The sequence below is a fragment of the Ursus americanus genome, chromosome 14 (assembly GCF_024610735.1).
Source record: "Ursus americanus isolate L20-20 chromosome 14, mUrsAme1.1.p, whole genome shotgun sequence".
Classification (NCBI taxonomy): domain Eukaryota; kingdom Metazoa; phylum Chordata; class Mammalia; order Carnivora; family Ursidae; genus Ursus; species Ursus americanus.
This window is the reverse complement of record NC_142140.1, coordinates 57062778-57090343: the sequence shown is the minus strand read 5'-3', so window position 1 is coordinate 57090343 and position 27566 is coordinate 57062778. Positions and strand designations below refer to the sequence as shown.

The window sequence follows — 27566 nt, the reverse complement described above, 5'->3', positions numbered from 1 at the left end:
TTCACTCAACTATTCATTGACCCCTTGCTAATGTATCAGTCACTGAGAGGTACTGGGAATACAGTGTTAAATTATTCCTGCCCTCATGGGGCTAGTGACAAATACAGATACTAAATCAAATAACATGCTAAAAAAAAAAAAAGCTGTAATTGCTTCAAGAAAAAGAACTGCAGGGGCGCCTGGGTGGCTCAGTAGTTAAGCGTCTGCCTTCGGCTCAGGGCGTGATCCCAGGGTCCTGGGATCCAGCCCCACATTGGGCTCCATGCTCTGCTGGGAGCCTACTTCTTCCTCTCCCACTCCCCTTGCTTGTGTTCCCTCTCTTGCTGGCTGTCTCTCTCTCTGTCAAATAAATAAATAAAATCTTTAAAAAAAAAGAAAGAAAAAGAAATGCAGGGGAAAAAGGGCGGGGGAGGAGGAAAAAAGAAAAAATGGGGAAAAGAACTGAGTTTTAGGAATTACACCTTGTTGGGGATAGGGAAGGAAAGGCTCCTCTAAGGCGCAGATCTAAGATCTGAAAGTTAGATCGAAACTAGCCAGGAAGAGAGCTGCGGAGAGTCTTCTAGGTGAGGAAACAGTGTGTGCAGATATCCTGAGTATTAAACCAGAAAGATCCATTTTATTCATTCCCTCTGGATATATTTAGTGCATATTAAATGCTTCTAAAGCGCTGCACAGAATTTATTTAACTTATTTCCACCTTATTGTTCACATAAAAAATTTATAATTTTAGTACTTATAATATTTAGCCGATGCCCAATTAGCATAAACTAAAAACTTAGTTCTTGCTCTAAACCGCAGTTTCAGGCTGTCACCCATCACCCTACGTAAAACGTTTCGTCATGACGTAAGAGCCTGGCCCTCCCTCCTCCTGCCGACCTATCCCACGCGTCCAGCCAATCACAGTGTTGAACTCTCAGCTTGACATCCTCTGCCTCCAATAGCAGGGCACCTCCTCCCCGCCAATGATCGGCGGCCGAGAGGAAGCCCCCGTCCTCCGCGGGAATATCAATAGGGGAGCCCTGGGAGGAAAGGAAGCCTCGGCTCTCGCGAGGATGCTCCCGGCGCTCCCTTCTTCCCGAGGCGGGTTGTCACGTGACACAGCCTAGCCCAATCACCGCGCGGGCTGCGGGGGTCGCCGCGGTTCCCGCCAAATACGAGCTCGGCGGCCGCGGCAGCAGCGGCGCGGGCGGGAGGGCGAGCGGCAGTGGCCGCCTGAACAGAGCCCGCGCCTCCGCCGCCTGAGGGGAGCTCGAGCTGCCGCCGGGGCGATGCTGGAGGATCTGGAGTGCGGGGCGCCCGGCGCCAGGGGAGCGGCCACAGGTCGGTTCGGGCCCGCGCCGAGGGGAAGGGGGGGCGCGGCGCGCGGCCTGAGCAGGCCGAGGCGGCAGTTGGGGGCGGACGGGCCTCCCAGCCCCGGGCCCGCTTCTCTTCGGCGGGCGTTCGGTCGGTGCGGCCGTTACGGTCGGAGCCAGGGCCTTGCGACCCGAAGGGCGCTCTCCTTGACGTTATTGTTGCGGCCGCGACCATTTTTTTCCGGCGCTTTTGCGTCAGTTCGTCCTTGCAGGGCTCAGCGGTGACGGGTCGGTGTGGCCCGGAGGGGAGACTGAGGTCCAGGGAGGCGAAAGGGCTGACTTTGCAGGTTGCTGAGTGCGTTTGTGTCCCCTGAGCAAGTTGGACCGTGCAGCGGCCCTCTGGTCGGGTGGGGAAACTGAGGCCCGGGGGCACACGGGCTCGGGAACCAGAACAGCTGCGTCTGCGGGTCAGGGCAAGCCCAGGTAAGAGACCTAGATGGTGGGGTCGTCAGGGAGCTGGGACGCCCGGGTTCTTGATCCTGCCAGCTATGCAAGGTGAAGACTTGTCTTCCCCTCCCCCACCCCACTTTGGGAGGGGGCTTTCTAGCATCTGGCAGGGCCTCGGAAACGTGGGATGGTGAACCAAGGAGGACCAGACTGCCTGTCTACCTTGCTTGACTCCCATTTTGTCCCCAGCACTGGCGCGATGCTTGGCACATAGTGGCGGATAAATAACCTGTTCATTGAATTAAGGGTTGACAGGGAAATCAGTTAGTCTACTCCAGGGTTTCTCAGTCTGGGCACTGTTGACATTTGGGGCTGTCCTGTGCATTATAGGGTGTTGAGCAGTGTCCCTGGCCTCCACCCATTAGATCCCAGTAGCATCCCCTTTTTCCTTTTTGTGACAACCAGAAATGTATCCAGGCGTTGCCAAGGGGCCCCAGGATGGGGCGGGCAGAATCGCCCCCTGATTGAGAAGCACTGTTCCAATTGTTTCCAAGCTTTGAAATTTCATGGAGACATAAAATCCATATCAATAAAGTTGGGACAGATTGTCATGGGACAGATTGATCCAGTAAGGATGTTTAATGTAAAAATTTAGAAAACACTACCTTGCTATGACCATCCTACCATAAAAGGAAGGGGTGTTTTAATGCTAAATAAAATTAGGCATGTAATCTCAGAGTGAAGAGCACTGGTAACTTTAGACACCAGTGTGTGTTAATTGTACCTGTACCTTTGAACAGTTCAGATCCCTGGGGCGGGGGCTACTCTTGTATGTTTCTGGGCCTAGGTCACTTGTGTTCCACTCACATCAAAGCTGGTGACTCAAGGCCATACCAGTAAATACTTGTGGTTGTCCTAAAAATAAATTTAAGTAGGTAAAGATTATGTATACTTTAGTTGAGGGGGGGAATCATGTCTTTGGTAAACAAGGACTTGAGAATGATACTGTCTTGAAATGGGTAGAAAGGAAATGTAAAGGAAATGTGAATCTTCAGGGTACTCGTTTTCCAAGCTTGGGGGGTAGGCTAGAGCAGTTTCATCTATGGACAGCCCAGTTTTTTAGAAACATTGATCTGCTTTTTAAAAATACTCATTTGTATGTATCTTTTACAAAACATATGTAGATTGGCCCAAATATCTAACCTAGATTTTTTTCAAGCCAGATCTCCTAGCAGGTGTCAGCTTCTAAACTTATTCTAACCAATTTAAGGATATTTTCCCCTTAGTTCTATTTACAGTCATTTCTGTACCAGCTTTGATATTATTAGATGCTTTTCTTGAGATTTTTTCGTGCAGGAAAACATCTCCCCTTCTTGACAGCACTTCAGCTCCAGGCTGGCAAGCTCAACATGCTTTAAATTGTTTTACCTGTGTGGACTCTATTTAAAAAGAAAATAAGCCCTATTCTGATTTTACAGATTTGGTGGTGGGGATGGGTTGATTGGAGGAGGACATTTTGAGGTCATTAACGGTGAAATCGATAATGCAGTGTTTTCTGTCATCTCTGCTTGCACTCTTTCTCCTTTTCTTTTCTCTCTCTCTCTCTTTTTTTAAGATTTTATTTTTGAGTAATCTCTGCAATCAGTGTGGGGTTCGAACTCACAATCCTGAGATCAAGAGTCGCACGTTCCACCAACTGAGCCAGCCAGGTGCCCCATCATTCCCCTTTTCGCTGTCCCTGTTACCATGCTCATTGGTGTCCCACTATGTGCCGGTTCTGAGCTAGGTTCAAAGGGTACAGTGTGGAACAAATCTCTATGTTGTCACAGAGCTGGCATTGTGTGTGTGTGGCCGGGGTTGGGGGGGGGGACACAATAATGTAAATTTCAGAGTAATAATTACCACACAGAGATGAAAAGGTGGGACAGTGTTGACAGCAGAATTTCTCAACCTATTAACATTTTGGGCAGATAATTCTGTCGTGAGTGCCGTTCTGTGTATTTTAGTATATTTAGCAGGATCTCTGTCCTCTACCCACTAGATGCGCCCCCTCACAACAACCAAGAATGCCCCTAAACATTGCCAAAGGCCCCGTGGTGGGGGTGGCAAAATTGCCCCCACTGGACAACCGCATTGGACATATTAGGTGGCTGCATATGTATTTATTACTTCATTATTTCCAACTTTTAATAACTTATCCTTTGACACTTCCTTCACAGCCATGGATTGCAAAGACAGACCAGCTTTTCCAGTCAAGAAGTTAATACAAGGTAACTTTCTGGGAAGGGGCTAAAAACTGTTCCTAATTTTTATCCTTCATTGTCTCCTCAGTCATATTTTTAATTTCCTTTGAGTAGGGGCCTTCTGCTGGGGTCCTCAGGGCTCAAGGGCTTGGGGCAAGATAAACAGTTGCACCTTCCAATCTGAAGCTGGGGAACCTATGTGATTATGTTACTGTTTTCTTAGGTTCCCAGGCAGTGGTCACTGCCTTTACTAAGGTTTCTCTACTTCAGCACTATTGACGTTCTGTAATTTTTTGTCACAGTGTAGGGCTGTCCTCTCTGTTGTAGGGTTTAGCAGCATTGCTGGTTGCTCACCCAAGTCATGACAACCAATAATATCTCCAGACTTGGTCAGACGTCCCTGGCAGGTACAACTGTCCCTGGTTGAACCACTGTTGTACAGGACGATAAATGTTTCCAAATCCTTTTGTGTGAAAAGAGTAGTGTATTTGCCCTTAGGTCAGATTAGCTACGTGACTGTATAAAAAACTAGGGTTTCTGAGTTTTAAAACTTGGTCTCTGGTTCCCCTGGAGCAGCTTTCCTCCTCCCTTGATGAGTGACAGCAAGTTTGGTGTTGAGGGGAGTCATGTTAAGGGCAACAGTCTCTGAGGTGAAAGGATCAGGGGCAGGGGCAAACTGTGGAACCTGAGGGCATGAGTGTTTTATAGAGAAATCCCCACCCCCTGGGCCCACCTCCAGCCCAGCAAGGTTAATACTTGTTGAGCGTGTGGAATACTAAATTATTGATGGGTTGTCACTCTTCGCACTTTCCCTGTAAAGACGGCCTCCTCTCTCTGTTTTAGCTCGTCTGCCCTTCAAGCGCCTGAATCTTGTCCCAAAGGAGAAGAGCGAGGACGGGTTGGATGACACGAGGAGCTCTGAGGGCACTCCTGCACAAAGTCAAGTACCTGATCTGGAGACCTCTTTGGACACCTTGGAGAACAACGGTCATATGGGTTCTGACATAGACTGTAGTCCAAAACTTGTCAATGGGAAGGGTCCCTTAGATAACTTTTTAAGAAGTAGAGTCAAAACCAATATTGACCAGAGCATGGTCATCATTGATTTGACGGAGGACTCGAGTGACCAACTAGATGGCGTTGCGGCCCACAGTAAACTAGATGCTGCAGCCTCTCCCTCCGAGGAGGCTGTAAGTGGGGTCAGAGAAGAAGCTGGAGGTGACAGGGGGCTGCTGGAGGCCAGTCTGGAGGACGAGCTGACGTGTCCGGAGGAGACCCTTTCAGACTTTCCATGCAAAACAGAGAAGGAGGGTGCTGGCTCCAGGGGCGCAGAGAGCAACGGAGATGGGCAGAAAGGCTCGCCCCCAAGCTGCCCTGTGCTGACAGGTGCTCCAAGAACATGCTCCGAGAAGGACCCGGGTGGTTGGAGTGAAGCCGGGGGCATCCTGTTCAAAGGGAAGGTGCCGGTGGTGATTTTGCAGGACATCCTGGCTGCAAAACCTCCTCAAGCCAAGTCTCCTCCCACGACACCTGCAGAGCGGGGCCTGCCCTCTGAGAGCGAGATGCTGGAGTCCAGCCCTGAAGAAGACTCTGTTCTTAGCCACTCGTCCCGGGGTTCTTCCTCTCCTACCAGCTCACCTGAGGGGCAGTCTGCTTCCAAAAAGCAGCACAGCAGTCCCAGACCCTCCCCCACCTCCACACCTATCCACAGAGTAAGTATCTGCCCAATGCCAGCGAGGCAGTGCTGACGGCATTCAGCCTCTCGCTCTTCCCCTGGGGATACTGTGTCACCCAGATGGTTAGTGGCCAAGCAGGTGGGGCCACAAACTGATTCAGAAATCTTTGACTATCAAACACCATTAGGGGTGTTCAGTTACATGTCCATTGCAACGTACTGGTGGCTGTTAGTCACCAGCGTGTCAGGTGTCTTCTGTGAACTGCCGTCTTGGTAGCCATGGTTTTTCACACTGATGAGTGGTGCTGGTCAACTTAGCAACTTTAGTGAGGAACGCTTGTAAGCAGGCAACTGTGACCCCTCGTGTCAAGTGTTAGCTCCCTCCGTTTCTCCTTGCTGTTCCAACACAGGCTTGTAAGGGTGTTGAAGGTAACGAGTCTTGGTGAAGAGACCCCGAGACAGCAGTAAGAATAAAATGGAGATTCAGTAGGGTCAGCTCTCGTCAGCCTAGGCACCCACCGAGAAACCTCACCCAGAGCAACAAGAACAAAAGGAAAACATGCACCATTTTTTAAGGACCACAGAAAGATGACTTTTGAAATGTCTGTTTCTGTTGCTGGTTGGTGATCAGCACGGTGGCAGCTGCTGTCTCTGCTCTCACCCACCCTTAGGGTCTTATGGGTAAAACTGCTAAAATGAGTCAAGAGTCCAGAAGTGTGTTTAATGGTGTTCTTTGTTTTGGGTTTTTTGGTTTTTGTTCTTCGGTATTTGGGTTTTGTAGAATTTTTGTTTACCTTAGGCTTTTGTTTGTTTTAAGTAGGCTCCACGCCCAGCGTGGGGCTCAAACTCAGGACACCGAGATCAAAAGTTGCATGCTCCACCCACAGAGCCAGCCAGGTGCCCTTAGGTTGTTTTGTTTTGGGGGGGGCTTTTTAATGTAAGATCAGGTCCTGTGTTGGATCATTCAGTCTCTACTGTACCTGCTTGATTTGACCTTGATCACTTTTCTAAAATTTGATTCTAAAGGACTAATTTTTTTTCTAGATGGTTCCATGGCTTTTATCTCCTGAGGAGTTTAGAAGAAAAGAAAAAATGGCCTTGTCTTTAGGTTTTCAAAATGTCAAGAGTGGAGCAATCTTTTTTTCTTGCAGACAGAGATACATTTTTTTTTTTTAAGGTTTTATTTATTTATTCGACAGAGATAGAGACAGCCAGCGAGAGAGGGAACACAGGCAGGGGGAGTGGGAGAGGAAGAAGCAGGCTCATAGCGGAGGAGCCTGGTGTGGGGCTCGATCCCATAACGCCGGGATCACGCCCTGAGCCAAAGGCAGACGCTTAACCGCTGTGCCACGCAGGCGCCCCCAGAGATACATTTTTTTTTTTTTAAAGATTTTTATTTATTTTATTCGACAGAGATAGAGACAGCCAGCGAGAGAGGGAACACAAGCAGGGGGAGTGGGAGAGGAAGAAGCAGGCTCATAGTGGAGGAGCCTGATGTGGGGCTCGATCCCAGAACGCCGGGATCACGCCCTGAGCCGAAGGCAGACGCTTAACCGCTGTGCCACCCAGGCGCCCTCCAGAGATACATTTTTAAACTTCCACATGAGCCATTATTCAGACTCGGAATCAGAGTTGATGTCCCTTTTTGCTGTCAGCCATCTTGTTCGGTCCAGCCAATTGCTTGAAATCCTTCCAGACTGCTGCTTCTACTTTGCCGAAATCCCCCGTCATGTGACATGTTACAGCCAGATAGCCTAGGAAACAGGACATGTACACGTGTTTCCATTCTTCTTAAGCACTTCATTTTTTTTTTTTTTTTTTTAGATTTTATTTATTTATTTGACAGAGATAGAGACAGCCAGCGAGAGAGGGAACACAAGCAGGGGGAGTGGGAGAGGAAGAAACAGGCTCATAGCAGAGGAGCCTGATGTGGGGCTCGATCCCATAACGCCGGGATCACGCCCTGAGCCAAAGGCAGACGCTTTAACCGCTGTGCCACCCAGGCGCCCCAAGCACTTCATTTTTTAAGTTTGTTTTTATGCCCGTAGCCAAGCCCAAGAATCGGGAAGTGACAGAGTTGGGCATAGTCATGAAACAATTTTATTTCTGTCGGCTGGCCCGCACAGCACTCAGACAGCTGAGCACGTGAACTGAGTGTGGCCGGTTAGGAGATCATGCACCTGAAATGTTGGGTCTTAACTCTGAGCACAGGCTTGGGGGTCTGAAATGCTTGAGAGGGCTGTGTTATCACACGGTTTTGCAAATAATTTACACTGTGAGTGGTGAAGGTTCAGACCGCCCCAGAGCCTGTGGCAGAAAATTGCCCTTGCCACCCACGGGCTGGCTGGTCCATCACAGGAATGCAAGTAGAGCCCCCTGATGGTGGTCGACACCAAAAGGGTGAGAGCAAAGTGAAGTGATCATCAGGCGCCTCTGGGTGCTGGGAGAGCCAGACTCGCTGGGGGAGTGGCCAGAGACAGATCTCTTGCAGCCACACCCACAGCTTCGTCCTTTATCTCCCTCCCCCCACCCAGCAGGAGTTTCTTGATTTGCTGGTTAGTTTTGTGTTTGGTGCTCAGCTAACACCTTTCCCCAGGGCTCGGGCGCAAGGTTTTCCTGACCCTTATTAGTTTGGGGGATACTTTTTTTTTTTTCCCCACTTTCCCTCTCCACATCCTCCTTTCCTGATTGTAGGTAGGAACTCACGGGAAGCTGACACACTGTTTCATATTACCATGTAACCTATTTGGTTTTGTTTGGCTCCCATAGTCCTGGGGTTGGTACCATAAAATCTCTGCATTTGGATTCCCTAGGCATTCTCTGGTCCTCTCGTGTGTGTGTGTGTGTGTGTGTGTGTGTGTGTGTGTGTGTGTGTGTGTGTGTCCGTCCGTCCGTCTTGTTAAAATGTAGATCTGCTGTGTCTTCCCAGGGAGTCTGAGATGGCAGCCCAAAGAGCTTCATTCTCTTGTTTCTTTTGTTGTTGTTTGTTTTTTCAAGTACTCCAGGGTTCTAGAGAATCTCGCTTTGAAGAACAGTTACTTAGGAACACCAATTTTAGATAATCCGGGGTCTTCTGACTAAACAGTTGCTGTTTAGCATTAGAGCATTTTACCGTTTGGAATAGAACCATTTCTAAGTTTGCTTGCATTTTAGTTGTGAAATTCAGCCTGCTTTATTGGTGATTCAAGATTTATTTTTTCATAAGTGGTGATGTTGATACAGCTGTGTTTTTTTTTTTTTTTAAGATTTTATTTATTTATTCGACAGAGACAGAGACAGCCAGCGAGAGAGGGAACACAAGCAGGGGGAGTGGGAGAGGAAGAAGCAGGCTCCTAGCGGAGGAGCCTGATGTGGGGCTCGATCCCATCACGCCGGGATCACGCCCTGAGCCGAAGGCAGACACTTAACCGCTGTGCCACCCAGGCGCCCCGATACAGCTGTGTTAATTAGAATTTCTGCATCTATACAAATGAACCCAGATCGCTGGAACTTTTCCTGGTATAACTTAAATTATACAAGTATTAAATTCTTGGTGTTCAAAAAGCATAACTGAGGCATGACAGTCCCTCCGCCCTCGTCTCTCCTGGGAGCTTGTCACTAGTTTATGTTCTCTCTGCGTGTATGTGAGCGGTCCCTTGGGGATACACAGTATCATTTTGTTTCCTTACATGAGCCATGTGCTGTCAGTATGTTTCTTTTTCATCCTGGGTTGTCTTGGTATGTTTGATGTTTTCTGCACAGGGCTGGGAAGATCTCTCCTTAGCCGCCATACGTTACCCCTGCGGTGTGGGCGCACTGCAGTTCACGGGGTCATTCCCGTTGGTGGATGTTTCCGTTGTCTCTAATTCTCGGCCCTGACAGAGCAACAGCAATGGGCTTCCTTCTGCAGGTTTCCCTGGGGTGCTGTTGAGTAGCACTTTGAGCTCATCGAAGGCATAGGTGAATCTTGCCTGCTTGCCTCCCCCACGGCTGGAGTGGTTTGGGTTGTCCGGCTTCCCCGCCGCTGTCTTCCCTGTGGGTTGGTTTTTAGCTGCTCCTGCGAAATCACCGCCTCTCCTCACCTCATTCACCACCGCCTAGGAACTAAGAAATGAGCTCTCCCTGTGCGTGGAATCAGAGCAAGCGGCTCTGAGAGAATCCTGCCGAGTAAAATGCGAGGATGTCCAGGCACAGTTGGTGACGTGGGATAGTTTACGTGTGTTTCAGCTTCCTTCTGGGCTGTCGGGTCTTGTTTTTGGCAGCTGAGTTCCAGATAGGTAACACATGTGGTCTCCCCTTGGAGAGAGTTCCGTGAGCACTTGGGCCAAATGTGAGGAAGGTAACACACCAGACCAGGAAGGCCTCGTGAGTGCTAGTGCAGCAGTGGGTCCTGCGTGAAATTCACATTACTCTGGTTGTTGATGAGCCCGCTGACGGGACTGCCGGGAGTGCCTGGCCTCACGGCAGAGGGGAGGCTCTGTAAGAGGCTCTGATTCTGCATCTGAAATTCACCAAATGTGGGTCAGACTGACTGTGTTTTCCCCTCAAGTGCCCTCGCATGGGACTCTGGCAATCACATTTGGCACTGTAAATCTGAACGTAAAGGACAATAGCGGAGATACGGCAACTTGCAGATTCTGCTGTTAAATCCTTGCTGGTGGGGGGAAGTGCAGGGACTCGGCGGCAGAGGACTCTGGAGAGACAGATGCTTTTTCTGAAGCCCTTGGTAAAACCGCTTTGGTAACTGGCATTGGTGGTGCTGCGTGCTGAGCACAGACAGGCTTGAGCGTCCCGGCACGGCGCGTGGCACTCGTGTGGCTGCTTAGCCATTTCCTAAGGGAAGGCTTAATCCAGAAAACTCGGTGTGTCCCAAGTAAGAAGGATGTCTTGAACTTATTAATCTGTAAGTTGTATTCTGCACGAGGTCTTGGGCTTTCTCAGAGAAATCACCGCTGCCTAAGTTTTGTCGACATTGTGAGAACATTGCAAGAGAAACGGGCCTTTGGTTTTTCAACTCTTCAGTCTTACATGTTGGTGGCCTCTCTGTCTCCGAGGAGCCTGGGAAGTTAGTGCTTTTCCAGTCTGCGCTCTCTCCCCCCACTGTTCTTCCATCTGATGGTTTGGTTTTCAGGGTTCCCCACTCTGGAGATAGCTTAGGCCAGTAGTCTGAACTTGTTCATACTCATACCTGAGGCCATGTCGCCAGCGTGGTGAGTGAATCCAGCTGTGCATCTTGGTGAGTCCTTCCGGCCCATGCTCACTTTGCAGCAGGACGGTAGAAAATGTTGTACTCTAGGATATAGGGGTCCTAGACCAGGTCACCACCTCTGGGAAGGTGACCTTTTCCCCTGAACATTGACTCCACATTTCAGAAGGCAGAGTACACATTGGTGGCTAATGGGAATCTAGGCCATAGACCTGTTTTATTTGGTTCACAGCATTAATTTTTAGATATTATCTACAAAATTTAAATACAATTGCCAATATCAGCTCTTCCGAAAAATCGGAACGGGCGGCCGTGCCAGGCTTCTGGCCAGTAAGAGCTCTGTCCCTTTTGCACAGGGTACATCCTGTGTCCTCTGTTACAAACCTGTCTACTCCACATCGCCTGCCAGATGCCAAGGCTGGCTGTCCATTGCCATTTATTTTATTTTTTATTTTTTTAAGATTTTATTTATTTATTCGACAGAGATAGAGACAGCCAGTGAAAGAGGGAACACAAGCAGGGGGAGTGGGAGAGGAAGAAGCAGGCTCATACCAGAGGAGCCTGATGTGGGGCTCGATCCCATAACGCCGGGATCACGCCCTGAGCCGAAGGCAGATGCTTAACCGCTGTGCCACCCAGGCGCCCCCATTGCCATTTATTTTTGACCCTGCCCTGTTTCTCTTGTGCTTGGCCCCCTTCCTTTTTGTTATCTGTCTCCCCGGTCTCCTGTTTTACCCCCAGATGCATGCATATGCGTGTTCATTGGAGTTCATGACCCCACCATGACATTCTGGTTTTTTTGGTTCTGTTTGGTGGAAACTGGTCACTGAAAAGGTTTTCATTGGCTCTTTTTGTAAAGAAGTTCTTAATCCTGTGAGCCCCTTACTCCGCCCCTTCCCTTTCTTTCCCAAAGAAGCGTGTGATATGTTATATGTGCTGTAGTGATGGAAACAACCCATGTTTAAAGAGAAATATCTTTCATTTCAGATAACTAAGAAACTGGTCAAAGCTTCTGCAGAGAAGGACAAGCTCAGACTGCAAAGAGTAAGACATTTCCCCTGAAATAGAAAGTTAACCTGCTGTGCTTTTTGCATTGAATAGTAAGCAAGGCCCCCGTGCTTTTCCTTTGCCCGTTGTCACCTTTCCCCGCTTGTCCTGACCATGGCTTTGATTCTTGCTTCGTTTCGCACAGCTGTGCCCTGGGACTTGTGGGTTGCATCATCAACTTCAGCTTTGCTAAATCATCTGAAGATTTTGTGTGTAGCCTTTTCTAAGCTTCTATTATTATCATTGTTATTCCTATTGTCTTGATAACTGGGCGTCCCCTTGTAGCTAAAACTTGCCTCCCAAAGAGCCAGTCCCTTCCCTGCGTCCCAGGCCCCTTCCCACGTGCCCTGCTGGTTTGGTGGCCACAACGCTAGATGGGTGATTATTGTCTAGTGTTGCCTTCTGAGCCTTCACTCTGTCACCTGGGGCACCACATGTCGCATGCTGCAAAGCAGAGGACTCTTTTCTCATTGCTGTAAAGAGCAGAGAAGGCCCGCATGCCAGCTTGTGGAAGGGGTGCTGATGACGGTGGGTGTGTGCTCACCCGGTGCTCCCTGTACCGTCCGCCTCGTGGCTGCATTCAGTTCGTGTGGGTCAGGTTTTGATGGCAGTTTTAGAGTTTCTCTCTTTCTTGGTTGGAATTTCAGAGGTGGACACACATGGGGTGGGAATGGACATGGGGCTCAAGTATGGCTGGTTTCCAAAAGGCTTCTGCCTTCTTACTTAGCAATGGGGACAGGTGAATTGCACGCTTTTCCTAGACAGGCACCTTCTTCAAGTATCCGGCCCGTCAGGAGAAGGTGCAGAGGATACTTTGTGAGAACTGCACCGTTCCACCATCTGTAACAGGAGCCTCCATGGCTTTCCTTAAAGCAACCAGAAGTTTCTTAGGGCAGAGGGTAGGATATTCTCTAGAGACGAGGGCAGAGCCCTATGCCCAGACCGAAAGCGGAGTTGCCAGGCTCCTGATGTTGGGAAACCCATTCCCGACAGTATTGTCCTTGGAAATTCCCTGGTGCTGTGGCAGAAGCTGAGCGCGCCCCTGTGTCTGGCAGACAAGCCTTCTGAGGAGGAACTCAAGCTTCTATAATAACGGGGTGCCTAAGGCCATGTGCCACTTGTTTGGAAGGAGGAACTGATGTAAAGATAAATACAAATTCATTTTTTGCTTTTATTGTTTGTTCTCATTTGCCCCCCTAACTTAGCAGGTTCCTGGTCTCTGCCTCATCCCGAGCTTCCGTTTCAGAGGAAATAAAATAAACCCTATACTCTGATCTGGTTTGGGGAAGGTGGGAAGAAAAATGCTTTTGTTTTAAAGATAGGGAAGCAAAACCTACAGGTGTTTTTGTGTCTTTATTTTATCACGGTTTTCTGATTAGGTAGCCCGGGAGGTTCTTATGTCATCATTTTTAATGAAGTTAAGAAGATAAACTCCGCCCCATGTTTAAAGATGGTATTTTGAGTGAATCTTCTTTCAAATTGCCCAGGAGGTCCTGTGACAAAGGCTGGCGGCCGGTAGGGCCAGGCGCAGCAGGGTGGCCCGTGTGGGAGGGTGCCGGCCAGTGGGGTCCCTCCCAGGTGGGCCACCTCTCTGCGCCTACCACCCTGTCGCAGGCCCTCCGGCGAGGCACAGGGATGCAGCTGTGGGACCGTCTCTTGGTGCAGGATAAGGAGCGTTTGGGCAAGCAGCTCAAGTTACGGGCCGAGAAAGAAGAAAAGGAGAAGCTGAAGGAGGAGGCCAAGCGGGCCAAGGAAGAAGCCAGGAAGAAAAAGGAGGAAGAGAAGGAGCTGAAGGAGAAGGAGAGGCGCGAGAAAAGGGAGAAGGATGAAAAGGAGAAGGCAGAGAAGCAGCGGCTCAAGGAGGAGCGGCGCAAGGAGCGCCAGGAGGCGCTGGAGTGCGTGCGCTCTCAGAGGGCCGGGTCGGGGGCGGTACAGGGCCTGGGGGGGGGGCAGGGGAGTGGGAGCATGCGCACGCACACACACACACACACACACACACACACACACACACGCACGCACATACACCGCACAGACGCGCCTGCCAGGGACCCCAGAGCAGCACCTCGAGAGTGCAGGCTGGGTCTGTGCACACCCGCACTGCTGGGCTGAAGCTGAATTTCCTGTCTCCCAGGGCGAAGCTGGAGGAGAAGAGGAAAAAGGAAGAGGAAAAACGGTTGCGGGAAGAAGAGAAGGTAGATTGTTCTCGCAGAACCACTGCCTGGTGTGTTCCCTCCGCCTGGGGAAGCCAGGTGGCCCTGGTGGGGACTGGCCCCTGTGCAAATACCTTCTGGCCCGTGGGCTCCACCTACAGCTTGCTGTCATGCAGAGTGGCCCGAGCCTGCGGGGGAGGTTGGTGGGTTTGGAGAGCTGACTTCAAAGGAATGCTTTCAACTTAAAAATGCTGGGGCTCCTGTTCTAGGGGCCATGGTCTCTCTTCATTTCTTCGTGCTCATCTTCTCTTCCGTTGTAGCGCATTAAAGCAGAGAAGGCCGAAATCACAAGGTTCTTTCAGAAGCCAAAGACCCCACAGGCCCCCAAGGTGAGCAGCTGGCTTCCTCTGGCTTTTTTGTCTGTATCATGTTCTTCCTTTTGAAAAACAAAATGGTATCTTTTGACTAGGTAGCTTCCCTTTCATCAAGAGGCGGTCTCTATTTACAGAGGTAGTTTTTATTTCTGGTAGAGGCTGGATACTCATTATTTTGTCATTCGCTATGTCCTTGAAAAGGCTGAAAGTGGCATATTTGCTAAAACCACTGCCAAATGTTCAGAGGTTGCTTCCTGAACAGGTTTGCGTTGGGAGCTGTGTGGGAAGGTGTCAGAGAAGACCTAGTCCTTACATTGGGGGAGCTGAGGCTCAGGATGGGAGGCGAAATTAAGCCTAAAACAACAGTTTAGAGTTTGCCACAGAATTCTGCTGCTCCAGCCTGGCATCTGGAACCTTCCAGCAGTGCTTCCAGAGACCCCAGCCTTCCTTCCCCCTCCCTCCACGCTCCAGAGGTAACCCATCTCCCCGATGCAAGGGTGTCGCGTCTAGAGCTTTCTGTGCATTACATCCTTTCGTGTATTTGTGTGTTTATAGACATAATGAGTCGTGAGTTTATGTCCCTATTTTGTCACATCACCGTATCTTGCCATGCTGGTGCGTTTGGGTGGCTTCACTCTTTCTGTTGTCACTTAACTTTTCATAGTGTGGATGGTGTCACGGTCTATATGGCCATTGCCCCATTGATGCCCCATCAGTGGCACAGTGACCGCCACTGACACTCCTCTCTACACGTGGGCCTTTCTTTAGGACAGCCACCTGGACGCGGGCTTGGTGCTTGGTCCAAGGATGCGCACTCGGACAGAATTACTAATTGCATTAGTTCCTGTCCAGGTGCCCTCCCAGCGGGAATGTTCGTGCTGGGCCTCGTGGGGAAATTAGCTCTTCCCCACCTCACTGCCAGGGGAGGAAATGTGTTTTCTTTTACCTTCACCAATCCAACGGGCAAAAACATTGACATTCTTCTTTCACTTTACATTTTTCCTTGATTACAGTTGGACATCTTTTTGTGTTTTGTTTGCCATTTATTTATTTGAGAGAGAGAGAGAGCGCGCACGCACAAGTGCAGGGGGGAAGGGCAGATGGAGAGGGAGAAGCAGGCTCCCCACTGAGCACGGAGCCCAACGTGGGGCTCAATCCCAGGACCCTGAGATCTTGACCTGAGCTGAAGGCAGACACTTAACCAACTGAGCTACCCACGGCCAGGGTTTTTGTTCTTGGTGACACACACTACAAAACTCTCTCTCAGTCTGTTACTTGCCTTCTAACCTGGCTTTTTTTTTCTTTTTTTTTAATTCAAGATTTATTTATTTATTTGACAGAGAGAGCGCGCACAAGCTGGAGGAGTGGCAGAGGGAGAGGAAGGCTCCCCGCTTAGCAGGGAGCCTGAGGCTTCTTGCCTGTTTGTAGTGTCTTTTATCCTACAGAAATTTTATGTTTTAATGTCAACATTTTAAATTTTTTATGGCAGTTGGCTTATGGTTGCAAAGCCTCGTGTACCCTGTGGCCATAGACAGATATATTCTCTTTCCTAGTTTTTTTGTATTGTTTTCACTGTTTGTTTTTTGTTTGTTTTGTTTTTAAAGATTTTTTTAAGTAAGCTCTACACCCAGTGTGAGGTTCAGACTCAGAGCCCCAAGTTCAAGGGTCACATGCTCCACTGACTGAGCCAACCAGGCCCCTGTTTGTTCATTTTTACTGTGTAGTTCCTTAGCTCGGCCGGAGTCCTCGGTCGTACGGGCTCGGCCCTAACTCTGTCCCGTATGGGTGCCCAGTGTCCCAGCACGTGCATCGGTGAGGTGGGCAGTCGGCTGGTTCTTGGAATTGGCTGCGTGTTGGGAATCACCAGGGAGCTTTACAAAATCATGGAGCCTGGATCCCATCCCAGAGCGTCCCCCAGGCGTGGTGTGGGCCTCGGGGTTTTCGGCAACTCCTGGGCGGCCTGCTGTGCGGCCATGGTGAAGGCTGTTGGGGTAGTGCTCTTTCCTTCTCCTCCTGACTCCCCACGTCCTCGTGTGCTGCCAGCTTTGGGATCCGTGACAGACATGGCAGATGCTGCAGGAGCTCTGAGGGGGGGAGACTGAAACCCACCAGCATTGGCGGTGAATGATTCTGAGGGAACAGACACCGATGTGGCAGGTTCATGTCCACCTTCAGTGTTGAGGTGGGGGTTCTGGGTGTGAGTCATCTTGTCGCGGTGCGGCTCTGGGTAAGCGGTCACTCCCCGGGGGCTCAGTTCCCTCACCTGGGATCTCAGGGCCTATTGTGCCCCGCCCCCTTCTTTTTAAATAGCCGTGCTTATTGAGGTATGATTCTCTGTAAAATTCACTCATTTGGTGGTTCTGACAACGTATGGGGCTCCACAGCACCCCCATACTCAAGATCTAGAGTATCGTTGTCAGTTGGCTCCCTGTAGTCAGCATCCTCCCCCCCTCCTCAGCCCTCCAGCCCCTGGCAACTGTTGGCATGACCTCTGGCCCTGTAGTTTTGCCTTTTCCAGAACCTCGTGTAAATGACATCACACAGCGTGTAGCCTTTTGTGTGTCTGCTGGGACTTAGCAACCCGGATGAATGTGAAAAGCAACGTGCCCGTGCCGCATGTCCAGCGGCTCACCCTGGAGGCTGCTGAGCGGCGGGCGTCCCGGTCCATCACACCGTCTTCTCCATTCCAGACCCTGGCCGGCTCCTGTGGGAAATTCGCCCCTTTTGAGATTAAAGAGCACATGGTTCTCGCCCCTCGGTTCCGGACTGCCTTTGACCACGACCTCTGTGATCAGTTGGACCAGCTCCTCCAGCAACAGAGCGGCGAGTTCTCCTTCCTGAAAGACCTGAAAGGCCGGCAGCCCCTCAGGTCCGGACCGACCATGGTTTCAAACCGAAACACAAATATTCATAACAGGTTAGTGGCCGGGGAGACCGACTTTTGCCCGTTGGTGACATCAGAGCGCAGTTGGAAAGTCCTGGGGGTCCCGGGACAGAGCTCTGGGTTCTGATCCACTGCTGGCTCATTGTGGCCTCGGGCCAGTTGTCTCCCTCCTGGGCCTAAAGCCTGACCTTCAGTGCTGAAGTCTCCTGTGCAGTGGCCTTGCCGAAAGCTGCCGCGTGGAGCGCGCACTGCCTGGCTGGGCTCCCCGGTCTCGGGGGAGGGTCCTGTTTCCGTGCCGGCCTCCCCGGGAGGACATTTCGCTGTTCTTGTTGATCTGCTCGTTCTCTGGAAGTGCTGTGTGGGCCAGCAGCTTGGTGATGTTGTTTCTCCCTCCTCCATGCTCTTGTCCCTGGAACGAACATCCTTGAGCTTTCTTGGGAGCAGGTGGTTACGCATCTTCGTAAAATGCCGATGGCCTGTTCCTTGAGAAGCCCGGGTGGCGGGCGGGCGCGTTGCTGAGGCGGCGCTCGACTGGGTCTTGTCCTCAGCGATGTGGTGATCGTGGAGAGCGGCAAGGTGGACGGCGTTCCTGAGAGGAGGAAGTTCGGCAGGATGAAGCTTCTACAGTTTTCCGAGAATCACCGGCCGGCGTACTGGGGGACGTGGAATAAGAAGACGACTGTCATCCATCCAAGGGACCCCTGGGCCCAAGACAGGGTGAGCACGAGGCAGAAGTGCTGCTCGGCCAAGCACGTCTGTCTGTCTGCCTCTCCTCGTTTTGCCTTTTTTACGCTGGTCTCCTGGATTCTAGCATTTCTGCTTTGCCAGCCCTGAGAGACAACCATGACGCACTGCGTCTTTGTTTCCTCAGAAGCTCCTGGACTATGAGGTGGACAGTGACGAGGAGTGGGAAGAGGAGGAGCCGGGAGAGTCCCTCTCCCACAGCGAGGGGGTGAGCACGCACCTGCACCACGTTCGGGTCTCGCCCAGAAGGCTGTGTTCACTCACAGCCAGCCTGTGTTTGACCGGCGGTGTCGTCTGGAAATTTCAGCCAGCGTTCAACACCCAGATTTCCAGGGGCACCTGAGTGGCCTAGTCTGTTGAGCATCCAACTCTTGGTTTCGGCTCGTGAAATGGAGCCCCATGTCAGGCTGTGCGCTGAGCCGGGAGTCTGCTTGAGATTCTCTCTCCCTCCCTTTGCCTTGCCTCCGTGTGCACGCGCGCGCTCTCTCTCTCTCAAATACATAGTTTAAAAAGAATAGTTAAAAAAACAACCACCAGATTTCTAGCCTCTTTTGGAAAACCTTACCTGGTGATGCTAGCCCACTTGGCAGTGGGACCGAGCAACATCCACCCCGTTAGGTGGGGCATGCTTACCCCTGTTCTGCCCTGGTCCACACCCCACACCCCCCATCTTACATCTGGGTGGCTTCACTCGCTTATGTTCTGCCTGACAGGCCCCCCCCATCAAATAATGGGATTCACTCATGGGGTTTTACCCTCTGTCCGTAAGGATGACGCTGAGGGCAGGAGATGGCTTTTCCTTCCTTAGATGTTTGCAGGTTAACATTTTAAATGAGGTATGTATTCTTTTGCCACATATTATGAACATGTTTTTTTTGTTTCTTGAGGATGATGATGACGAAGTGGGAGAGGATGAAGATGAGGATGATGGTTTTTTCGTGCCCCATGGATACCTGTCTGAGGACGAGGGAGTAACTGAGGTGAGGGAGCGAGCAGGGAGAGGACTGTCCCGAGAGCTTGCTGGGCCAAGCTCCGCTACTAGCCTGGCGGCCATGACAACGATACCACTACCCGAGCTCACCCACCCCGGTTCCACATGCACTTTGCAACCCCAACACATAGTCACTTGTGGGGTCGCGGGGACTGGAGCTTGAGTATTGCCTGGGGAGGGTAGTGGAATCTGCAGAGGTAGGAGAGAATCCCAGGTGGGGCGGTGGCGTGAGAGACCTGAGTCAGGGAGGCCAGGAGATTTGTGCTTAAGCACTTTCGTTCTTTTTACATTTTCTTAGCTGAGGTATAACGAGTTATAAGAGAACACACAGATCTCAATTATTGAGCACAGTGAGCTTTAATGATTGACATTTGTAAATCCATCACCTGAGATAAAATCTAGAACTTTCTATCTCTCCAGACGGTTCCCCCATGCTCCTTCGAGTTAACCCCCAACCCCTGCCACCAACTTTATAGACTCTGCCAGATGGCTGCTTTTAGGGCTCCGACAGCCTTTCAGGTTGTAGTGTTTGGGCATTGGAGAAGTAGGACATTGCCTGGGGGAATGGTTTTGTCTCTCCAAATCTGACTGGAGGGGCAGGTGTTCCTCATACACTTCCAACCACTGAGGCAGGCGTGTCTATGGAGCCCATGAGCCTCCCCGTCTCTGAGAGCGGTGTTGGGCCTGGCCTGGAGGGTGAACTGGGCGTGGGATTTGGGGTTGGTGATTGGACGGCCCTGGCATCACACCCTCCCCAGAAAATCTGAAGTGGCCTTGAGCAGCTTACCGGGGAGGCTCGGAGAATACCTGAGACTCTGCCGGTCACGGCCAGAGAGGATGGGTGCATCCCAAAGAGCAGAGGGCACAAGTGCCAGTCACCGTTGAGTGTAGGGAAGCACTCTGCTGTTTTGCAGCCGGTAACGTTAGGAAGAGGGGTGCAGGACACGGTGGGGGCTGGAGCTGCAGGGTGCCCAGTGTGTGCTTGTCCCTCTCGCTGGCCCCGGGGGTGGGATGAGGGCACAGGGGCCTGGGAACCCTGAGTGGGCATTGTTCTCCACCCCGCAAGGAGTGTGCTGACCCGGAGAACCACAAGGTTCGCCAGAAACTGAAGGCCAAAGAGTGGGACGAGTTCTTGGCGAAGGGGAAGAGGTTCCGCGTGCTCCAGCCCGTGAAGATCGGCTGCGTCTGGGCGGCTGACCGGGACAGCGGTGCCGACCTGAAGGTGCTGCAGCAGTTCACGGCGTGCCTTCTGGACACCGTCCCCCCCGAGGAGGAGCAGACGCCCCAGGCCTCCAAGCGGGAGAAGAGAGACCAGCAGAGTGAGTGCCGGCACCTGCTGGGAACGGGAGGGGATCGGGCCCCAGCTGTCCTGGGCCCAGGCCGACTTTATTCGGTGACGGGATTAAAACGCAGGAGGCCTTTCGACAGCTCTCAGAAGCCAGCGCGTGCTGAGCCCATCTGTTTACTCCTTAACACAGCAGCAGTATGGGGCGCTCCTTTCATTAACACGCTTCCCCAGAGTCCCCGGCTCGAGGTCACACACCCCCCTGAGGACTCTGCCTCCTGGCTCTTCAAAGCCAGGGGAGGTCCAGTGGCTCAGGAGGAGAGCGTGCTGGCCGTGACCAAGGAGAGGGAGGTCTATCTGGCGAAATCCCGCCTCGGGAGACGTGGGCTTCCCAGCCTGCTGCACCTCACGAGTGTGTCTGAAACCATCCTTGAAGGGCCACCCCGAAGCTCACTGGTCTTTGACCTTGGTGACAGACCGGGGAGCCTTGTGTGATGTTTGCTCTCTCTCTCCGTGCCGCCCCCCCGCCAGTCCTGGCACAGCTGCTCCCGCTGCTGCACGGGAACGTGAACGGAAGCAAAGTGATCATCCGGGAGTTCCAGGAGCGCTGCCGCCGGGGGCTGCTCAGCGGGGACTCGGGCAGTCCTGACAGCAGCTCTGCCAGCCCGCCCAGCCCCGGCTCCTCCCGCCCGCAGACGCCCACCGCCAGCGAGGACGCCGCCATCCCCTCCAAGGCCAGGCTCAAGCGGATCATTTCCGAGAACTCGGTGTACGAGAAGAGGCCTGATTTCAGGATGTGCTGGTACGTCCACCCGCAGGTGCTGAAGACCTTTGACCAGGAGCACCTGCCCGTGCCGTGCCAGTGGAGTTACGTCACCATGGTGCCCTCGGCCACCAGGGAGGACAGTGGCAGCGTCCCCGCCACGGGGCCCGGCCAGGGGACGCCTGTCTCGCTGAAGCGGAAGTCAGCCGGCAGCATGTGCATCACCCAGTTCATGAAGAAGCGCAGGCACGACGGGCAGGTGAGGGGTGGGGCCGGGCGGCTGGGGAGACCCCCCCACAGGGGCTTTTTCCACGTCCATAAAGTTTATTTTTTAGAGCAGTTCTAGATTCACAGCAAAAGTGAGCAGAAAGTGTAGCGATTTCCCACGTCCGTCTAGTCCGTGCATGCACAGCTTTTCCCTCTATCCACGTGGCCCCAGAGCTGTGCGTTTGTCCTAATTTGAGCCTACAGCGACCTGTCATTCTCAGCCCGCATCCCCAGGGGACGGTCGGGGTCAGTCTTGGTGCTGCACGTTCTGTGGCTTTGGACGGCTGGGTGATGACGTGTATCCACCACTGGTCTCCTACAGAGTAGCTTCACTGACCGAATCAGCCCTGTGCTCCCATCTCCTCCTCCTCCCCTCCCTCCAGACTCCTGGGAGCCACTCAGCTGTTTATCGTTTCCATGGTCCTGTCTTTGCCAGACTTGGAACCACACGGGGTTTGGCCTTCTCAGACCTGCTGCTCGCACTTACAGATGGGCCTCTGAGGTTCCTCCATGTCTTTACCTGGCTCGATGGCTTTTTTTTTTTTTTTAAGGTTTTATTTCTTTGTTTGAAAGAGAGAGAGAGCACAGGAAGAGGGAGAGGGACAAGCAGACTCCCCGCTGAGCAAGGAGCTGAGCAGGGAGCCCGATGTGGGACTCGATCCTAGGACCCTGAGGTCATGACCTGAGCCAAAGGCAGACATTTCATCAACTGAGCCACCCAGGCGCCCTGATGCCTCATTTCTTTTTAGCCCCCACCGGTGTTCTGTGCAGTGACTTTTTAGTTTTTTTATCTGGTTTTTGCTGTAGTTATGAAGCACTGACTCTGTATCTGGGGTTCTGCTCGACCTCGTACACAGTGACGAGCAGAACCCATGTAATGGGAGCACGGACAGGATTTGTCTCACGAACAGCTGCCTGATCACGGACGGGCGGCGCTCAGAGGAGCAGCTGTGAGGAGTGGAGCGTGGGGACCTGGGGCATGGGGGCAGCCCGTCTCCAGTGCCAGCTGCGTGCTCAGAGGCCCGGGGACCCAGGCACAGCCTTGGCTGATGTTGGATGTGAATTTTTTCTTCCTTACTGGAACAGGAATGTGATGAGCTTCCTTCCTTTCACGCATCTGCTCTTACCGGAAACCTATTTTGTGGAGTGAGCCTGGGTTCTCGTCTCAGGCAGACATTTCACGTGGTTACAGATTTTACGAGGAGGATGCGATGAAGGCGTCTTACGAACTGAGTCTCCAGCTCATGTCCGGTGCCCTCTGCGGTTGGGTGGGGGGGTTGTGTGGCTTGGGGGGCTGCGTGCTGCGGGCTGGGCGCCGACACCCCCGCACCCCAGCTCCTGCCCACGGCTTCTCTGACGTGAGGCACCATTCAGCTTAGAAAGTAAAGTGGCCATCAGAGCAGGAAGGCGGGAGAAACTGCTCCTGGAATGACGCCTGACCTTCTCCCTGCTGCTGCTGGCAGATGAGGCCTTTGATACGTTGTAAACCTTCCTCTTAAACTGTGACTGTTCCTGTCTGCGGTGTAGGGCTGTGTGCAGGGCTCCACCCCGCCTGTGGACACGGCTTGCCCGTCACGCCGTGGGGAGCCTACAGGGTGAGGAGTCAGGGCCTTAGACCCACAAACGCTACTTTCCCTGGGCCTCAGCCCAAATGATGGGCTCCATTAGATCGTTACATGTTCAAGCTGCGTTTGAGCGGCCGACCTTTCCATGGTCTGTATTGTTATTCCCCAAACAGTCTTAGGAGGAGCCCGAGTGTAGCTGGCTCTGCTTGAAACCAGCAGTGGAAACCCCAGTGTGAAAATGACTGGGCTGGAAAACAGCCTCGGTTTTCCATTGATCCGAGCAGCATCTGCAGGCCTCTGCCCTGAAGCCCCCAACAGGCCCCGCCATGGCCTTGTCTGTTTCGTGGGAGTGGGTGTGGAGTCTCCCTCGATCTCGTGTGACAGTCTCGGCTGCATCCTGAGCTCCATTGTGCTCTCTGCCCTGCGGTCGTCCTCATTTGTGTTCCTAACCCATGCTTGCATGGAAAACCATGGTTTCAGCCACTATGACGTGTTTCCTCAAATGCCAGGTACTGTGCTAGGCGCTTTGAGTGAATCCCTATGTTTTATCGGTAAGATGCTTTGTTATCTTGCTGAGCCAGCAGGAAAGAAAAAATGCTCCCGGTTAAACTAGCATGCCCCCTCCCAGGCGACAGGTGGACGTGTGAGAGTGTGTGTCCGGGAATCCATGAAATGGGGAGTTTCATCTGACGATACACATGAACAGCCCGTGCTTCCATTCCCCATTCACAGTGGGGTCTTGTAGAGGCTCAGCAGTGTTGGGGGCTCAACTGAAGGCCACAAAGCAAGTGAACCCCACTCCAGGTCCCATGCAGGGCTTAACTGCTGCACCTGGGATTCTAAAACTTCTGGGCAGGAACTGGGCTAAACCTTCCAAGCTGTGGGTGTGCTGGACCCACTGATTCGGAGTACCTCTGAGTGAGGAACCTGACTCTGCATTTTATTTTATTTATTAAAGATTTATTTATTTTAGAGTGAGAGAGAGTATGAGCAGGGTGAGGGGCAACGGGAGAGCGAGTCCTCAAGCAGACTCCCCGCTGAGCATGGAGCCTGATGCGGGGCTCAACCTCATGACTCTTAGATCATGACCTGAGCCAGGCACCCCTGAGTCTGCATTGTAAAAGCTCCTTAGAGGGGCGGCAGGGTGGCTCAGTCAGTGAAGCTTCTGACTCGTGATTTCTGCTCAGGTCGGGATCTCAGGGTCGTGACGTTGAGCCCTGCGTCAGGCTCCGTGCTCAGTGGGGAGTCTGCTGGAGATTCTCCTCTCCCTCTTCCTCTGTCCCTCTGCCTGCTTGCTTGCGCGCTCTCTCTCTCTCTCAGATAAATCTTTAAAAATAAATGCCAGAAGCCTCTTAGGAAATGCCATGTGATGGGCCCAGGACCGCAGTGTGGGCCAGCGCCGGTGTGCCTCATGGGGAGGGAAACCCTGAGCACCTGGCTTCTGGGGGTGTTCTGGGAGCGGTTCCGTGGGCAGCTAGCCTTGCCCCTGCTCTGCAGAGTGGGACACAGTACCTGGGGGTCCTAGTGCCGGGCCGCTGGTCACAGGGCCCCAGTGTCACGGCTTCAGCACATGGGGGCTTGTCTTGGCAGCAAGAGGTCCTGAGCCCCGGTGATGACCGGCTCCCCCTGTGTCCCACTCCCTCCTTCGTGGTCGCAGAATAGCTGTCGCACCTCCAGCCAGCAGGACCAAGGCAGCAGAGACTTTCCGTGTAGCTGGAAAGGAGACCCTCACCAGCAGACTTCACCAGAGTCCTTCTGGGCAGAATTGGTTGGCACAACCACCCCCGCTGCCGGGGAGGCTGGGTAAATGAGCCTGGCCAGCGCCCTCAACAACACTCTGCTTCTGCTGTGGGAGGGCAGCATGGGGGAGTGGCTTGGGGGCATGCAGTAGCCGGGGCGCCCCCCGCTGCACTGCCCCCACACAAACGCGCAAAACGCAGGGAAACTTCTAGGTCAGATCGGAGGCCTGGAGCCTGTGGAGCGTTTCCACTTGCTTTAGCTAAGTGATGCTTCTGTGCCCTTGGGGATAGTCGCTGCCAAACTTCAAACGTGTGCAGATATTTTAGATTGGGTTGAGCTTTTTTAATTTGTGGAAATTTAATTTTTTTTTTTCAAATTTTTACTTAAATTCTAGTTAATTTTTTTTTTTAATTTTGTTGGAATTTCAAAGTCTTTTTGAGTTGGTCCTCATACAGCATGTGCTCCCAGGGCGCCATGATCAGTCAGGTGAACAGGACTGAGGGGAGGCACCAGGCCTGCAGTCTTGTTTGGCCCCCCGGGTGACGCAAGCTTTGGGCCTCAATTTTTTCTAAAATGGGGACAGGCCCTGTTTTCCCTTCCCAGTCAAAAATCAGCTGTTATCTAAATGACCCCGAACAGAGTTCGCTCTGTGTCGTGGCTAAATGCCTTTCCCAGCACGGAGTGTGTGGCGGCGGGTCCTGGCCCCCGCTGGCCGTAGTGGACTCACTGTGTCCCCCTGAACTCTCCCTGTGGCAGCTCGAGCGCCTGTCCTGTGCCTGGAGGGGTGCGGATAGGGATCGCCCTGCAAACTGGCGGACGCACGGAGAGCCTTGTTCACCCGCGCTTGCGCGTCCCGTCGGCGGGCCCGTGAGCAGGGAGGGTTGCGTACAACCTGTCCGTTCCTTTTGCTCGACAGACCCAACCGAGCACCTCCCGGTCAGCAGAGTTGAGAGTGGGCTGTGCTCTTCTTAGCCAGTGAGTTCTTTGGAAATGGGTAGTGGGAGGTGGCAGCGCTGCTTGCTCTGGGGGCCACTGTTGTGTCCGGGGGCCTGCACACCACATGGTCCTGTGCCGTCACCCCTTCTCTGGGCAAATGCAGATTTCTGTGGCAGAGGGATTCCAGGAGTATTTTGAGAAACAGCCCCCCTTTTGAAATAAGCCCATCTCTGCCTCTGCTTGTTGGTTGTTCCTCTACAGAGAGTAGGGTGCTTATATGGACGGTTGGTGTTTCAAATTGGCCCTCTTTTCCACGCTGTCCTTCTGTCCCCTCTGGCGAAAGCCGATGAATGCGGCTCCAGAAAGTCGGTGGAGATTCTGCCCTTTGCCCACAGCGGCTCGGATGGTGTCGTCACTGGCGACTGTGGTCTGAGCATGAGTGACGAGAGAGAGTTGTCAGGTGCTGGGCAGAGGAACTGAGCCCCTGGGCAGAGAAGGAGACGTTGGCTGGCTGAGTTCCTTGCTGTTTATTTCAAGAGAAAGTGGGTATTTTATCACGTCTCTTTCGGATGAAACCAGAAACCTAGATTGCTGATTCAGAAATGGCAAATTATTTTTGTAACATAAATAATGCTGGTGGTCATCTTGGAAGATCTGAATGAGGTCCTTTGAGAGAACCTTCTCTCCTCCCACAAGGCTCAGGCTCTCAAGCAGACCCCTCAAACTTGTTGCCAACTCAGGTGGAGGTGGTAGGGGACACACCGGCCCGTCTGCTGCTGCTGCTGATGGCCCTGCACCCTTGTCTGTTCAGGTTGGAGCCGGGGACCTGGATGGCTTCCAGGCGGACACGGAGGAGGAGGAAGAGGAGGATGGCGACTGTGTGATCTTGAACATCTCCGATGTTGGGGGTGAGAACCTGGCAGGAAAGGAAGAATGCACGCTGTCTAGCTCCCACGCGCCTCCTGGCTGTAAACAGTGGGGCTGAGTTGCAAGACCCCAGGACGCGCTGGGCGGGCTGGGCAGGGTGTGGGCAGTGGGTTCTGGTCCAGGGTCTGCAGGATATGACTTACTTGCAAGCTGCCGTGTGCACAGCAGGGCTGGACTCCAGTAGCCATGGCAGAAATAGGTACAATAATGGGCCAGCTGTTGGATGCTGACCACGTCGTGGCACTGTTCCAGAAGCTTCCGAGAGAATCCACAGTGCTGCAGGTGCAGCACCACCGCTGGGCTCTCTAGAGGGAAGCAGTGGAGTTCTGGGGTGCTCTCGGCTGTAGATGGGGCTCAGGCAGGGGAGACCTCAAGGAGGGGGTGGGAAGCCGAGTGGCCAGTGAGGGAGGCCAGTGTTTGACTCTTACCGAGTGAGCTGAGGAGGAGACAGGCTCTGAGGGCCATGAGGGAGCTGTCTGAAGGTGGGCGTGGGGGGCAGTCACTTGGGCCCCCCCCTACCCGGTCTGGGGGTGCAGCCAGCTAAAGCCCCCTCCCTCTCTTGCCTTGCAGAGGCCCCGGCCCCGTGTGGAACCACTTCTGGAGCTGGGGGGTCCGTGGGAATGGACACCAGTGAGAGCCCCGTGCCCGCCACCTCGCTCGGCCCCTGCTGAGTGCCCCGCCGGCCCGGCGTGTGTAGGTAGAATGGTTAGGGCATTCACAAACGCCTCTTGGATACTTGAAAATCCTATGAGTCCTGTGTAAAGAGCACTTTGTCCTGCTTCGCAGGCCTCCCCGGAGGTCTGGAAAGTTTTATAGAGGATGCTTGATTTGTTCCTTTTGATATCTGTAAAAATTTTCCCCTCAAAAGCTGCATATTAATCTGCCCTTTAATAAAGCATTATTGTGATGTGAGGACCTGTACAGGGACAGCCGGGTCGCGCCTGTGGGCCCCCAAGCAGGCGCTGTGATGAAATGCTTGTAAATGAGCTGGAGCCCGCCGCGGCTCCTCGACCTGATGTGGGTGTGTATAAACTTATTGTCCAGCCCTGGC

General features: G+C 52.7%; 1 protein-coding gene across 1 annotated transcript; it reads left to right on the top strand.

Moving 5' to 3' along the window:
* The first annotated feature begins 1094 nt into the window (after positions 1 to 1094).
* Positions 1095 to 27566, top strand: CHAF1A (chromatin assembly factor 1 subunit A). Its single transcript, XM_045804349.2, has 15 exons — positions 1095 to 1320; positions 3959 to 4009; positions 4826 to 5694; positions 11830 to 11886; positions 13555 to 13784; positions 14021 to 14081; positions 14360 to 14428; positions 17104 to 17330; positions 17846 to 18014; positions 18169 to 18249; positions 18929 to 19021; positions 20099 to 20351; positions 20849 to 21339; positions 26400 to 26496; positions 27086 to 27566. The coding sequence occupies exons 1-15, from the start codon at positions 1269 to 1271 to the stop codon at positions 27184 to 27186; spliced, it is 2901 nt and encodes a 966-aa protein (XP_045660305.2). The 5' UTR covers positions 1095 to 1268; the 3' UTR covers positions 27187 to 27566.

Excerpts from the sequence above, each read along its gene's own strand:
- CHAF1A (XM_045804349.2), top strand. The coding sequence starts at position 1,269 with ATGCTGGAGGATCTGGAGTGCGGGGCGCCCGGCGCCAGGGGAGCGGCC. Across the intron at positions 1,321-3,958 it reads CGCCAGGGGAGCGGCCACAG|CCATGGATTGCAAAGACAGA; the intron begins GTCGGTTCGGGC and ends CTTCCTTCACAG. Across the intron at positions 11,887-13,554 it reads ACAAGCTCAGACTGCAAAGA|GATAAGGAGCGTTTGGGCAA; the intron begins GTAAGACATTTC and ends CTCTTGGTGCAG.